Source organism: Oryza sativa, chromosome 2 (assembly GCF_034140825.1).
Source record: "Oryza sativa Japonica Group chromosome 2, ASM3414082v1".
Classification (NCBI taxonomy): domain Eukaryota; kingdom Viridiplantae; phylum Streptophyta; class Magnoliopsida; order Poales; family Poaceae; genus Oryza; species Oryza sativa.
In genome coordinates this window covers 24,946,075-24,961,883 of record NC_089036.1, presented here as the reverse complement: position 1 = coordinate 24,961,883, position 15,809 = coordinate 24,946,075, and the positions used below count along the sequence as shown (strand labels likewise).

General features: G+C 39.9%; 2 protein-coding genes across 3 annotated transcripts; both read left to right on the top strand.

Moving 5' to 3' along the window:
* Positions 1–1,827: 1,827 nt before the first annotated feature.
* On the top strand, positions 1,828–7,657 carry LOC4329989 (uncharacterized). 2 transcript variants are annotated; one of them, XM_015768265.3, is made up of 6 exons: positions 1,828–1,985; positions 3,633–3,741; positions 4,227–4,303; positions 4,557–6,383; positions 6,562–6,754; positions 6,838–7,657. In XM_015768265.3, the coding sequence occupies exons 2-6, from the start codon at positions 3,699–3,701 to the stop codon at positions 7,491–7,493; spliced, it is 2,796 nt and encodes a 931-aa protein (XP_015623751.1). In that variant the 5' UTR covers positions 1,828–1,985; positions 3,633–3,698; the 3' UTR covers positions 7,494–7,657. The 2 variants fall into 2 exon arrangements, with proteins under 2 accessions (XP_015623751.1, XP_015623752.1); XM_015768266.3 differs by lacking the exon at positions 1,828–1,985 and adding an exon at positions 3,390–3,454.
* A 3,231-nt stretch (positions 7,658–10,888) lies between these two features.
* Positions 10,889–13,503, top strand: LOC107277588 (uncharacterized). The gene is made up of 4 exons (XM_026023032.2): positions 10,889–10,997; positions 11,394–12,833; positions 12,907–13,060; positions 13,142–13,503. Exon 2 carries the CDS (start codon positions 11,440–11,442, stop codon positions 12,718–12,720), a length of 1,281 nt encoding a protein of 426 aa, XP_025878817.1. The 5' UTR covers positions 10,889–10,997; positions 11,394–11,439; the 3' UTR covers positions 12,721–12,833; positions 12,907–13,060; positions 13,142–13,503.
* The last annotated feature ends 2,306 nt before the right edge of the window (positions 13,504–15,809 follow it).

Sequence of the window (15,809 nt, the reverse complement as noted above, 5' to 3'; positions counted from 1 at the left end):
GTGGCGCGGCGTGCGCAGCGACAAATGTTAAGGGACGGTGCCTAACTGGATGGAAACGGATAGGTGGCAGAGGTGTTCGCGGGTCGTGTGACTCGTGAGCGCCGAGCCGCCGAGGCGTGGGGTGGGGTGGGCTTGTGGGCTTGTGGCCGTGTGGTGGTTGTCTGGTTGATCTTCTTGTGGGAAGAATGGCGCGCGGTTACGTTTTGCTCGTCTGTTTATTCCCTTTGCTTAAAGTAAGGACAAATTAGTTCTGTTTGTAAATAGCACTTGTAGTACAAAGTTTTTATTATATTGATACTGTTGTTGTAGAAAAGGCTAATGCACGAACGCCTTGGCTTTACTTTTTTTTTTCTCCCTCGAGCGAATGCTGTGCTTTCCTTTCTAGCGTATGCACCGTCGCCGAACTTTTATACACCGACAGTTTCTTACAATTACTCTCATGCCACTAATTATGTCGTGTTGTGTAATTTCTCTTCCATTGGCGCTAATTTCAGTCCTGCATTTGATATGGTCCTTATATTTATATTTATGATTATCTCTTTTGTTTGTGATAGATAACATAATTGTCAATAGTGAGTTGTATGTGATAACTTCATAAATTTTAGAAAATACTGGTACATTTTCAAAAAATTTATAAGCGATATAATATACGAGTAGATACTAATATTTATAGAAGGGAGTGCGCATGTATATATAAGCATATGTACCGTGTTTAAATAAAAATAACGATACGTTATAGAGCGACATCTCCATCCAGTGGACGGTTGCTTAGGCTTTTCTACGTAGTCCTGATAAAAATGTTGTTGGTTTCATCACTGGTACTATATCACACATTTATTGAGACTAATGGATCATGTCTTTTAAGAAAAAAAATCACCTTAATTTGGAAACACATGTACTTAAGAACATACTCCATTCGTTCTCTAATACAAGGGATTTTAACATTTTGCTTACACTGTTTGACTATTCATCTTCTTTAAAAAAATTTTAGGATTATTATTTATTTATTTTGATTTACTTTATTATCCAAAATACTTTAAGCACAACTTTTCATTTTTTTTATATTTGCACAAATTTTTTGAATAAGACGAGTGATCAAACAGTGTAATACATACCAAAATCCCTTATATTATAGGACGGAGAGAGTAGTAGTCTAGTTAATGTTTCACAAAAAGAATGACATAGCAGTTAATAAAAAGAGAATGACATAGCAGCTACTCCCTTAATCTATTTTTGATATGCATATTTCCAAATCTGAAAAATTTATTTTTGATAGACATATTTCAATCCAACAACCTATTCTCTTAATGACTTTTTCGGATTTGATGCGTGACTCTCCATTTTTCCACACAAGATTGGCTACATGGCATCGAGAAATGTAAATATTAATGAATCGCTTGTTTACGAGAAATAACTAGTAGCATGTTTAAATGGATGATAAATAGAATTACTTATCTTTGATTTATGTGTCAAGATAAATATGACATTCGAAAGTAGATCGAAAGTAGATGGAGGGAGTAATAAAAAGTCTTCACACAAAAAATGAAGGAAAAAGAACGCACGAGAATATCCTTCGATCCAATCCCAGTAAGAACGCACGAGAATATCCTTCGATCCAATCCCAGTGACCACCAACTTCTGGTTTTTGTTAGTTAAGGCGATCCATGGCGCGCGCGCGCACGTACGCAGCCCACGACGCGCCACGGGCCAGAAGCACAGCTGCACAAGCAACAAACAAGCGAACGCCCCGCCCCCGCGAAGAAAAGAACGGCAAACAAACGGCTCGCAAAGGCTTTTTCCGCATATCCCACTAGTCCCACACTCTCCACTCTACTCCACTCTGCTTCACTGTCTCCTCCGCTCCGTTGCTTACCCCCTCCCAAAACCCACCGCCGCCGCCGCCTCCGCCGCGCAAGCCAAGCTGCTCCCTCCCCTCCCCGGCCGCCGGCGGCGGCCAAGAATGCTCCGCTGCCGCATCACCCCAGGTGTGCATACTAGCGATTCTCTCTCTCTCTCTGGATCACAGGCTCACTTAACTTCGGGCCTTTCTTGTGCCGGGATTCCCATGGGATGGGATGTGATGTGATGTGCCTGGTTGGATTTGGGTTGTGCTGGATGGAAAATGCCAGCATTCTGTTTCATTTGGTGGAGCTTTGGTATGCAGGATTAGGCATTGTTTGGGCTGTGCATTTTTTTTTTCTCCCGTATTCGGTTTGTGATATCAATACTGGAAACTCAATGTGTGCTACATTTGATTTGATTGTCATCTGGGAAGTGGCAAATGCAATTTTTCTAGGGGTGTCCGACATACGATTTGGGGATAACTTGTGTCAGTCAAGAAAATGCACCATAAATAAAATGGAATGCCAGCTGTTATACAAGGTCTAGTCATGATGAACATTCGTCGGTTTGGCATAAACATCACACCTGTTTGATCAAATTTCCAAACTCTTCATGAAATTCGTAAATTTCCAGTGAGGAATAGAACAAAAACAGCGCAGATCACCAGACCTCGAAGTCTCTCTTATCTGCAAGATTCTTTGGATGCTTTCCTGTACCCTCTGGTTGTAATGTCGTGTTCTGGTTTTTGTAATTACTTCAGTGTTGTGCACTTCTTTTTGTAACAGTGGAATCTAGTTACACTCAGCAAGCCAAGCTTAGATTTTGGTGTTTTTTAACCTGCGAAAGACTACAGACCTGAGGAATTGTCTCGGTTGCAGTGCTCATTTGGACATGTATAAACCTAAACATCTCGGTAGTTTCACCCATTGTTGTTTTCTATTCTACGTGGAGTACATCTCCTCCTTTACTTTTTACAGTCTTTTTTTCCTCCCCCCCTCCCCCTAATTCTCTTCCACTGTCAAGATTCGAAATTCTGACGAATTTTCCTGATAAATTCTGAAGCCTTTGGAACGATGTCTACAGAGATTCCTCTGTCGCCTGTACGTAGAGTAGAAATCCTGGGTATTTTGTACTTGCTCGGTTTCTGTTCTGTTTCGTGTTTTCACATTTGTCTGATCTAAAGACATGGTAAAATACGCCTTCCTACCTCTCATAACTGATTTTTATTTCTGACAGAAAATACAGTCTTTCAGAGATTATGTTTTTGCTGCAAGATTCCTTTTGGAAGTATGTACGATCTTGTTAGTGCCATGGGTCCATATTTTTTTGTAATTGTTTCTGCTCATATGCTTTTATCCTGTCCTTTTTTCTCCCGCCTTATTCTTTTCTATGTTGCCAAGTGCTGCCATGTCCCCGTCGAATCTTATCGTTCTGCTCGCCATTTCTCATTTCTTGTGATTTTATACAAGAACAGACCATGAACTGTGCTACCTCTTTCACCAATCTGCCTTACAAGTGCCTGCAGAATTCCAGCTTTTAAGCATGTGTCTCTTGAAATTTTGTGGAAAGAGGGCATCTTGCTACAGCAATATCTCAGAATCATGTCCCCTAAGTACAAACCCTAAGTGCTTTAAATTCTGAGAGCTTTTCAGATATATTCACCGTGCTCATCAATGCCAGCCACTACCCACTAGTATCTGAAATGGTTCCTGTAATTAAGTTAGGTCACTTGGCTTTAGTTTGTGGAAAATTAAAATCACACATGGTTCATGGGATGTCACTATTTTCAGGATTCCATACTCCAGAAGATTGAGTTGCAGCTACCTATTGCCAGAAGGCAATCAATTTGTTGAGGGATGTCTGGAGCAAAGCCAGCTATGGGTCAAACTCAAGGAGATGGTATGTATATTTATGTGGGTATTTTATTAGAGGGATTTGAGGGTTTTCCATAAATTTCAATATTTCTTGCCATTATATCAAATTATTATGCCCTTCAGTACTTATTCTTCTTCATTTTCTCTTTTTTGAAACAGAAATTTGGCACTTCTTGAATGTGTTCTACATCTAGTTAGTTCTATGTTATGTGTGGGAAATTGGATATGCTATGCATCTGGAAATATTAGCTAGGGCCATTGGGCCAATACTTTGCAGTATTGCTCTATCAAAGGCCATTTTTCTCTATTTGGGGGGGGGGGGGGGGGGGATTACACAACATTGTATTATTCTTACGCTCTTCCAAGATAATGAGATGTTTTGGCAGTTTTGCTATTCCTTTTTATTTCTCGCTTCATTTTGCTTTTGTGGATCTTTAGTTTTTTCGGGTATATCTCTAAGGTTTGTGCTATTTGCAGAACATACATAATTTTAAATTTTAATCCTTTCAGGTTGTCCTGTCCAACAGATCTATTCATATTTGGAGAAAGCCACTGACTCTGACAAATTTCATGCGGACAGAAAACCTGTGAGCATCCTGTGGCATACCTTTCTTCTGTGTGGTTAACTTAGGCTCCTCTACTCCTATGTGACAATTTTATTTTGATATGAAATGTGGTAGAAATAATTTTGAGAATAAAAGGCACATGAAAATGAAGTGTAAAACTATATGTAGTGCAATATGCTTATGCCATTAAACTATGCTGATCCAGCTAGTATTTTTTTTCATTCCTGTGATGATTCTTGTCTTTTTTTTATTATTAATATGGGTTTCTCTGCAGGCACCTTGTGATGGTTCTTCACGTAGAAAATCAAATGCAACTTCATTAAAAGTGTTATTAGCAAAAGAGATGACTAAAGAAGTGGAATTAAAGAGAAAGCCACCAGGTGTCGTTGCCCGATTAATGGGCCTTGAGGAGGATCTACCTGCTAATGGACCAGTTTTACACCAGGCCAAAAGTGGTTTCAGGAAAAGTCAATCATGTAACCAGTTAAAAGCACTAAACAAAGACTTAAAGCAACAAGAGCAGCATCGTCTCATAAAGTCAACGACACAAGATATCCACCCATTTTGTCAGGAAGCAGTTCAATATAATGATGTGTATGAAGTATCTGAAGCACAAACACGGATGAGCTATTTTCAGGACAAAATTTCGCAGAAAGGAGGGTCTTCTGGGAACACAAGTAACAGAGTGGATATTTTGCGAGGAAGTGTCATGGAGAAAAAATGCTTAGGCATGGCAGAGAAGCCGCTTCATTCAAAGGACTTACAAGAAGCTCTTAGGGTTGTAAGTTCAAACAAAGATTTGTTTCTGAAATTTCTTGAAGAACCTAACTCAATTTTCTCAAGACAGTTGGTAGGGTCTCACACCAATCTAGCACCACCTCAGAAAAAACGGATTACGGTACTAAAGCCACTTGGTTCTTTTGAGAGTGATGGCACAAGACAAACTGGAACTGAGCAAATTCAAGAGCAAAATGGAGCAGCAATGAGAGAGTTCCATCAGAGTTCTAATTTTAAGGAAGAAAATCCCTCCTTGCCAAGTAGAATAGTACTCCTGAGGCCTACTCCAGGGAAGCCGAGTTTAACAAATGCAAAGCTAACCCCCAGGACAACTCCATTTCTATCAATTAACCCCAGTGATTTCAGGGTAGCATTGGATGGCAATGGGGCAACCCTACGATCTACAAAAGTAGAGCCTGGTATCATTCATAACCAGCAAGATGGCTGTCATCAAGGAGATGAATCTTTTTTATCTTCCTCATACTCAAATGGATATGGAGGAGATGAAAGTTCATTAGGTGATTCAGAAATTGATCAGAACAGTGATTCTGATATTGACTATATTGAAGATGAAGGTGACAGCTTCAGTGACTCAGGGGGATGTAGTCCTGTGTCAAAGCGAACATGGCATTATACCAAAAAACATGGAAATCCCTATCTGGGATCGTCTTTTAGCAAGATCTCCCACTTTGCTGAGTCATCAGTTACTAAGGAAGCCAAGCAACGGCTTTCAGAGCGATGGGCAACTGTAACTTGTGATGAGATCAGTCAAGAGCAAGTAGAATTGCCAAGGAGCACATGCACCTTAGGAGAGATGCTCTCCCTTCAGGATGTGAAGAATGATAATTTCATCAATGAGTTACCTTCTGTTTCTACCAGTCGCTGTTATGACAGAGAAAATGAACTACCTACTCAAGCTAAATATGCAACTGCTTGTAGGAAAGATGAAAAAAATGGTGAGAGACCTATGGGGTTGCCAAGATCAACATCTGTTCCTCTGATTCCATCCACGCTTAATAACATGGTGGCAAATGTGAAAACTTCAAATCATCAGGGCCATGAAAGAACAAAACATATTGTCGCATCAAATAAAGAAAAATCATTTTTCAGGGGTAGAGTTTCAGATTTCTTCTTTCCAAGAAGTAAAAGAACAACAAGGCAGATATCTGCCAATCATACATCTGATTTGTCTTCAGGGAATACTGAAGACTGTGGCGGTGATAGTCAACAAGATGCCAACCATGATTTGGATGGTAATGAAAAATCCACCATTTGTGAGGACATACTTGATATTTGTGCTGTGCAATCAACCAGCACTTCAGAGGTAGGCACTTCATCTCATCTATCTTGCAAGCCAAATCTTATGTTCTTTTCATATAGCTGGGTAATTGATATGGGCACATTTATTCTTGAGCTATGACATCCTTTCTTCCATTTGTAAGAAATATTTGTTCAATGCATTTGTTCGGCCACAGAGAATTTGATGAGAAATTTTATTACAGGGAACAACTGCTTTAACTGATGTACCTGCATCATTGGATTGTCGAAGTGGAAACCTGAATAAACTAGGACTGAATGAGGTCCTAAATAGTACACGCGACCAACCCAGCCCTACGTCAGTTCTTGATGCACCCTCTGAAGATAGCAGTTGTAATGAACCTGAATCATCTGCAAGCACTACATCAAAAAATGCTAGTAAGTCTAGTTTCCAGCCTAGAGTTCTTCAAGTCTCAGATTGGTTAGTTTATATACTGACATTTCTGCTTAACTTTCTTCAGAAGCTGTCTCAAGATCTTCAGCAATTGAGGCTGTTGCTTGTTCCTTATCATGGGACGACACCACTTCAGAATCAGCATTACCTGGCACCCGAGGGCAGTCTTCTTTTCTCCCTGATGTAGATGACGATGAATCGGAATGCCATGTTCTTGTGCAAAATATAATGTCGTCTGCTGGATTAGACGATGCGCAGTCGAGTATGCTTTTCACTGGCTGGCATTTACCTGACTGTCCTCTTGATCCGATTCTGTTCAACAAAGTCTTGGAGCTTCGGGAGCAAAGTTCATACCAAAGGCTTCTTTTCGATTGTGTCAATGTTGCTCTTGTTGAGATCGGCGAGAACACCTTGCTAAGTACATTCCCATGGAGCAAAGCACACTCAAGAACATGGATGGACGCCTCCTCTCCTGCATTGGGGATAGAAGTCTGGAGCATCCTGAAAGATTGGATTTACGGGGCACGGATGTTCGTGGTGAGCAGGAGAGATAATGCTGGGATCATGATAGAGAGAGTTGTGAAGCAGGAGGTTGAAGGAACAGGCTGGGTGAAAACGATGAGGACGCAGTTGGTTGACATTACCGAGCAAATTGAGGGTGGAGTCTGGGAGGAGCTCGTGGGAGAAGCTGTGCTGGATTTTGTTCCTGCCTGTCAACGATGATATGTCTTTGCAAGTTACAACTGATGAATTTCTCCCCTTTTTTTGTACACTGTTTATGTCATTTTACGCCAGAAACAAATGTGTACTCGCTTCGTCTCAAAATAAATCAACTTCTGTAATTCAAACTTTGTCCCAAAATAAATCAACTTCTATTTTCTTATCTACTCTCGGTTCGCAAATCGAAAAATTTTATTTCTTAATACCCCTTGCCACCTACCCACCAATACTAATTTATTATCAATAAAGGGTATTTTGGTCTTTTATCCTCCTTTAATTTTACATTGGAATGTTAGGAGGTGCTTCATTGTGAGACAGAGGGAGTATGTATTTCTAGCTGATTGGAAGCTTGTAGTAGCATTTTAAACTTTTGATAAACTAGCAAAAATACCCGTGCGTTACAACGGGTAAATAAATTCTAATGATAATATACATTTTTCATGCATAATCATGTCAATGATAATGTTTATATTTTAATGAGCGGCTTGTTTTTTTATAAACGGTGTATTTTTTTTCTTGTGCGATTTTCTCAAACCATTTTTCAGAAATAGTGTATTTCTTTCTAACAGTTTCTTCCTAGCATGTTTTCTTTTTTAATTTTTTTTACCGACGACGAAAACCATATGTTTCTCCCTTTTTTGCTTTTCTTTTCTCGTGTGTTTTTTGCCGGTTTTTCTTGACAATTATTTTCTCGCGCGTTTTTTGCTTCCTTTTTTTTAATGTTCATTTTTTTGCTTTTTTCCAATACAGAAGAATATATGACGAAATAAAAGCCGTGTAGTAGATGGCAAAAAATCGATGGATCCTATCCGACTCAAGCGTCCATCAATTTAGCGTTTTTTTTTTCTGACAGGTTTTTCGGAGCGATTTGTTTTTTTAATAGACGGTGTTTTTTTCTTGCGTGTTTTTTCAAATCATTTTTTAGAAATGGCGCATTTTTTCTTACAGTTTTTTCCTCGTATGTTTTTTTTAAAAAAATTACCGACGATGGAAATAATATTTCTCGCACGTTTTTTTATGGAAGATGGAAAACCTTTTTAGCATTTTTTTGCGCTTTTTCTGACTTTTTTCTCACGCATTTTTTTGAACTGTTTTTATTTTTCTCGTGTATTTTCTCTTTTTAAATAGTTAGATTAGATTAGAGATAGAGAAGAGATATATACTGATTAGAAATCGGAATTTGTTTTGCCCTTTCTATTTTTTTCTCGCGCGTATTTTTTATTTTGTATGAACTAGCTTTTTATTTTTTACGAACCCTTTTTTTCGCCACTTTCTTAGGGAATTGGACGAAATTTTTTAGATGTTTTTTCAGATTTTCTCACCTTTATAGGAATCAGACTTCATTTTTCCGTTTTTAAAGTAATCGGATCTAGCCTTTATTTTTCACCACTTTTTTTTTTGCCTTTTATAGGAATCGGATCTACGGTTTTTTTCGCCACTTAGGGGAAACAAAATTTTATTGTTGTTGTTTCTCTTTTTTGCAGTTTTTCTTTTTCTTTTTCTTTTTCTTTTTATGCACCTGTCTGTCATTGTTCTCTCCCTTTTATTATTTTTTCTTAAAAAAACGATCTCAAGTATCTTATTGCAAGATTATAGGGACTCAAGTGTAAATATAAAAATTACAGGGACTCAAATAGAAAAGTACAAACCCAAAAATTAAAATCATATAAAAATGGAATGCTCTCCTCCGGTAGGTTCCGTTTTTGCAAACATATTTTCAATCCGGCACATCAATTTTTTTTCACCAAGATGTATGGGATATCACGGTATAGATTGAAACCGAGAGGACTGTGCCTGGGATCTCGGACTCAAACTGAGACCGAGAGGAGTGGTGTGTTTTATTTTCTGTTTTTAAGGGGAGAATCGGATTTAGAGTCGGACTTTTTTTTTTCGTTTCTGAGAGGGAGTCGGACTTTTTTTTTTGGCTATTTATTTTGTTTTGACGGATGAAGGAAACATTTCTTTTTTTAAGTAAAATAGTAAGAGATTTTGCAATAGTATAATCAAAGTTTTTTTTGCATAATTTATTAGTGGACATCGAAAAACGTGACATAGCTGAAGAATATATTTTAGAAAATTGGTAATTTGCTTTGAGACAAAATATTTGATTAAATCAAGTTAAACCGTGAGGTACTGATGCTAGAAATGGACTAATCACGGGGGTTAGAAGTAAACCTTTAATTAGTACTAGACGTTAAGTTAAACATTGACGTGTCAACAAATAATTGGTCCCGCACGTTGTTGCGTGCTGAGGAGTGGGACCCTCCTGCCTGCGAGCGGACTCTCCTAGAGTTGAAAGGCGGGTGGGGTTTTTGGCCGCCGATCGCCGGCGGCGTCGGCCTCCGTTCTCAACCTCAAGCCTACCTGCATTCCCCACCTAGGGCACCTTCAGAATCCGGCGATCGGCGAGCTTCTGCGGCGTCAAGCCGTATCCGCGTCGCGTGCCTCTGCCGCCGCCGCCCTCTCCCCTACTGCGCCCGCCCCCAGCCCTCCGCCTCCGCGTCGGCGGGACGAATCAAACAGCGGTCGCGTTTGTCTTGGCAGCAGGGGACGCATCACGGCGGAAAACCCTAGGTACGCGTTTGCCTTGATATGTTGCTGCTTGCTATAAACTCGATTCGTGCGTACTGGAATCTTTCCGTCCGGTTTTGCTGTTGATTATTTAGGCACCCTTGCGTCAAAAAAATTCCAGTACGCTCCATTTCTAGGGCACTGGTTATAGAAGAAGCGAAACGAAAGTTATTGACCTCTTGCGATGTGAAACGGGGTACATAATCAGGGGTAAACAATCCGCTTGTTTTTTTGATAAAGATTGTCGGTTCTTGTGAAGATTTCTATTGCTTTTCTTGATGGAGATCCTAATGTTATTTCTAAGTTACACGCTAATTGTTATTTTTTCCCCTTTGCTGTTGCTGGCTCTAAACTTCATTAATTAGACTTATAAGCATATAGCAGAATTGTACATTTCTTGAAAACTAGGATATGTTGTTATTGTATGGTTTTTGGGCCCGGTTTTTCTTATAAACTAGGTCAATTCTCTTCTTCTAAATATAAAAGTGGAACAAAGTTCCGCCTTAGGTTTTTTTTTAAAAAAAAAGATCTGTTGTTATCGACGGTACTGCAATTAATACTACTATACTAGCCAGTTCTTTCTTTTCTTTTCTCTCACACCTCACAGTTTCTTCATATTTGTCCAGAATTTTTTTTTGTTAGTAGATGTTTCAGACATCTCTTAAATGCGAGGAAATGTCGGTACAGTGGCAGTACTGTGTGTTTCTTTAAAAACGAAGTAATCACAAGATGTTTGTACATATTTATTGATATATGGGTGCATATCACACATGCACCTTCATTATCTATTCCACTATTCCAAGTTTAAATTGTTTGAGATGAAGCAGCAGTACAAGGAGAAGCTGAACAGTGCAGTGTTTTGACCAGACACCAACGGAAAGCTCAAGTACATTGTACAGGCACATCACCCCCTCTATCCTCTCCAAGCATCTGAAGGTATGTGTTTGTACATATTTAGTTTGATTCAAGAGTATGTGTCACTATTGCTTTATCTGCAGTTTGTTGCTTACTAAGCATGTACATGAATTCTGAGTCAGTATAATATTTCAAGAATATAATGTGTGCGATTTGGCTGCCTAGGGATTTGGAATACGCAAATGGATTGCGAATCATTGTATTACTTTTATATGTTGGTCAGCAAAAGCCAAAAGAACCAGAAAAAATAAAAGGAAGGGAAAAATTACTGGAGGGATTAGGCTATATCATTGTTGAGATGTTACATTGTAGTTGAGTAATTATTTAATTTGTTGGTGGATTTATTTTTCTGTGTATAAAAAAGCTAAGTTGATTACATCTGTGTGTTTAATAATGTTGTCGATATTTTGATTGCAGTGATATATCCAACACAACTTGTCTATCAGCTCGTTTCTAATTCAGAATGGGTGATGAACAGTCATTTGGAGTGTATGACATGCCATCCGAACTGCTATTTACTTTAGACCTGAAGTTAACTCATGCTAATGACTTCAGTGCTATCCTGAGATCATCTACCCAAAAAATTGATAAAGCCCGCAAAGAACTTAAGCGCAGGTTCAGAAGGATTGTGAAGGGTACTGGTTCCAAGAGAAAGGAATTCTGTATTACCCCAGAAGGGATTGAAGTCTTTGCTGTAGCCTTTACTGATGGTGCTTCAACTGTAACTGCCATAGTGGAAGGAAAAAACATGTGGATGAGAGGATTTAGGACTGCTGATGGCCAAATCTATGAATTTGACGATAAGGAGGAGATGCAGATGCTGGAGGGTTCTATAAATGAGAAAGGTAAAACAAGGGAGGAGGGTATTATAGAGGACCAGAAGCGTGAGAAGATGGATAAGAAAAACAAGCAAAGAGACAAGTATGAATTAGCAAGTTCAAGCAAGGAACATGTGGTGAAGGAAAATGCGCCACCAAGGCCAAAGAAGTATATTAAAGGCTCAATACTTCTACAACACAACAGCAACTATGGTGACCTTGTAGGCAAAGAACCAAATGAATTGTCACGTTTTCAGGTGGGATATAGCGTAATGAAAAACATGGTCCAGGATTTGGCACATTTTGACCGATACAATTACTCAGCAAAACACAAGAGAGCAATGGCAGCCCTGATCATTTTCTCAGCAGAAAGTTTGAAAAACAGCTACATATCTCGTCTTATTTTGAAATCTTTGAATTCAAGGGTTGGTGCACAGCTCCAACCATTGGGCTATGTGGGGGCAACTCATATCAATGGCTGGGCAAGTGCATCCAGATTGATCTTAAGATCTCTTCATATCGCAGCAAAAGTATGGGATTTCCAGGAGCAAGCTCTTGTCAAAAGCAAGGAATTCTATGCAGACGATTGCTGGACAACAGATCCAAATTTGGCAATAAAACACATTGAGTTTATCAAGGGGGATGCATTTCCTGGAAGTAAACTTGCTGTTAAGGATCGTGAACTTGTTGCTTTATCAGGTTGTTTGCACGCTTCTGTTGGAGTTGTAGTAATGGGTGGAATAAATCGCGTGTTGGAACATCATTCAAATATACCATGTGCAGCCCAGATTGCACTCCAAGCGAGCTCTTTGTCCACAGCAGTTCAGATTGTTGAAGGGGAACTTCCTATTTTAACTAAAGCTTGTGATGTTTTTGCATACCTCACACTTAAAGTTGGATCCAAGAGAGGGCAAAAAGGAGGTTAAGGTGCTATTATCCGTTGATGGATTATTGTCGTTGAGTACACAATCCTCCCAAATTCAAAATGAAGCTATACAACGTAATGAGAAAGGAAAAGCATGCCAAAAAAAATGATAAGGTAACTACGAATTTACCTTTAATATGCTAGTATTGGCTAAATTATACTAACTAATTATTGTTTTCTAATCAAGCTTTATCATAAACATGAAGAATTGAAAGCAAAGCACAAGAAGTTATTTGAAAATCTAGTTGCTGAGAAGAAAAGGAAGGCAATGAGTATTTTTCCTTCAACAGATCCGTTGCTCGTCTTGTGCAACAAGGCTGAGGAGGGGGTCAGCTTAAAAGGTTAGATCAAAATGTTACTCCCTTTCCCTTTTGCATTTTACAATATGAGCAGAACTCTTACACAGTGCCACCCTTCTGCAGATCTGGGAATTGAGTAGAGGTAGCAATGTTCAGGTTGACACAAGTACGTTCACATTATCTTTGCAATCTTTTGAACACATAGCTATGAGCTATGTAGCAGAAATTAACTTTCTACATCAGCCCTAGCATCGTTGGAAAGGATACGGATGCGTCAGCATTCTCGGCTGACCCACATCAAGCATGATGACGCCAACACTAAATTCTTCCACATGAAGGTGAATTCACAAAGGAGAAAAACACCATTCTTTCGCTGGAACACAATGGGACTTTGGCAGTTTGTTTGATCACCTGATGGTTTGGAAAAAACGAGCTGCCGGCCTGGCCGGAGCTGGACTAAATATAACTGGTCATTACCGTGTGTATATCTGCTGGCCGTGGCGCCACCTTAGCTCTTCTTCAGTAATCTGGCTTAGCGCCAAGATTGCCATCCAGCAACCATGTTAACCCTGCAGTATTGCAATTGTTTTCCCAACCTTAATAAACTCACCCCGGCTTCTATCGCTGGCCCGGCGAAAAACATCAGACTTCTCCAACCCACGACACGTTTGGCACATGTAGCAGAAAGGAAGATAATCAGAACACTACGAGACACTGTTTTGGACGTTTGATGGTGCTCTAAATCTAATAGAATGTGCTATTCATGTATGCATGTGTGATGGTACTATGATGTCTTCTGATGTTGCTGGGCTCCGGTAGCAGTATGTCTTCTGATATTGACAAACTATAGATGGCATTCATGTATGAATGCATGTGTGATGTTACTGTAGTATGATGTCTTCCCATGCATATGCTACTAATGGCCAGGATGTTACTCTCGCATGCATGGTTTATGCATGGTGGTTTTCGACGTTCTGATAGTGATGGTTTATTCATGATGTATCATGTATGCTATCAATGCCCGGCTGAAGGAATTTTCATGTGTGTACTGTAAGCTCCGCTTCATTTTCTTTTTCCTTTTTCCGTTGGGGCTTGAATATGCATAAACAATATAATTCCAGAGCCCAAGTCTATCATCTATTTGGGCCTGTATACAAGAATTTTTGATGGCATGAAAAATGCACGTGGCCCTGAATCCCTGATGGTGTTGCGCCCGTCGATGTCATCCGCTCGACGCTTTCTGGTTCGACGCGAGCCGAGCCCGATCGAGTGCCGCGCGCTTACAGACTCGGCGTCGCGCGCCTGGAGGCTTGGAGCCGAGCGGGAGTACCATCCAGATCCAACCGATACTGCGGCCACTCCGCGACGATCTGCGGCAGGCTGCACGGGATTACAACCCGTATCTACCAAATTTGTTTCCACAAAAATTGGGGGCACGAGTTCGTACGTGAGAGAGAACAAGTTCGTTTCCTATTATCCCTAGGTTTCGATCGAGCTGTCCGTCCAGGCTGCTAATCCTACTTACCCTCGGTTTCGAGACGACGACGATACGCCGGCACACGCGCAGCTTATATATATATCTGAATATCTCGTATACAAGTCCAGGCACCGGCTTGCTCGGCGGCTGCGGTTAAATTTACGGCTACGACATCGAGTCTACTAACGCCTGGGTGGCCGATCCTCTTTGTCGATCGACCTGAAAATCATCTCCGAGTCCATCCGCCGATCGGCGTAGGTGGAGGAGCCTCGAGAGATTATGGAGGGGCGTCGAAAAGGTTAAGGGTTGTTTCAATTTTTGGGATTTGCTATTTGTATTATTTCTTCTAACCCTTTGTTTCTTATCCTTTTAGAGTTTGGACCTTGGAGTGAGTGTGTGTGTGTGTGTATATCTTGCATTGGGGAAAGTATAATTTCATATATTATGCGTGTTATACAAATAATAAATATTAATAGATTCGACGATATAAGTATGTTGGGTTATATTTCAATCCCCATTCATGAAAAGTACAATTATAGAAATTTTTATTTCCTACCTAGCATTTCAATGTCAAATAAGGGTACCGAGTCCCCTGTAGAGTGGCAAATAATATATTAATGTGGCTTATGGAGTATTTTTTTATATGAGAATTAAATTTAGTCCTATATGTTTGTGTAGTATTTTGTGTTGTCAAACTTGTAGAATTTTTCATAATTTGAGGTGTTCAAAAATTCATTTTTCTCGTACTTATTGCCAATACTAATATTTATATTGGGTCTGAATTCGTATAACAGAGTCTCCAGACATCGACTCTGAAACACCGAGGAAGGGTGTGGAGTTCGACATGGATTTGGCTTCTCTGAGAGACAAGGTTGATCGTGAGGTGCTCAATACCTAGCTGTGGGACAATGAGTTAGACTTACTGCTAAGGGAAAGCGAGGAGCAAGACGAAGAACTTAACCTTCAAGATAGCGATTCAGATGAACTTAGTGATATATGTGGAGCAAGTGATCTATATGAATATGACTCTGATGTAGAATATGCAGATGCGGATGAAGGGCATAGCTTTTTTGGATACGGGCATGAATTTTACTACGAAGATGGGAACCCTTATTACGCTGCTGATAGGGAGGAGAAATGGGAGAATGAAATCCTAGGAAAGATGGAGTTTCCAGTGCCCAAAGCAAACGCTACATGCGATTTCTCGTTTGTTTGGGAGGGGTCACTTCAGGTTGAGGGGCAATTCCAAGTGGATCCAAATCGAGTATCTGTGGAGCATCTCTGTGCGTCTGCATGCTACAAATTAATCCAGCT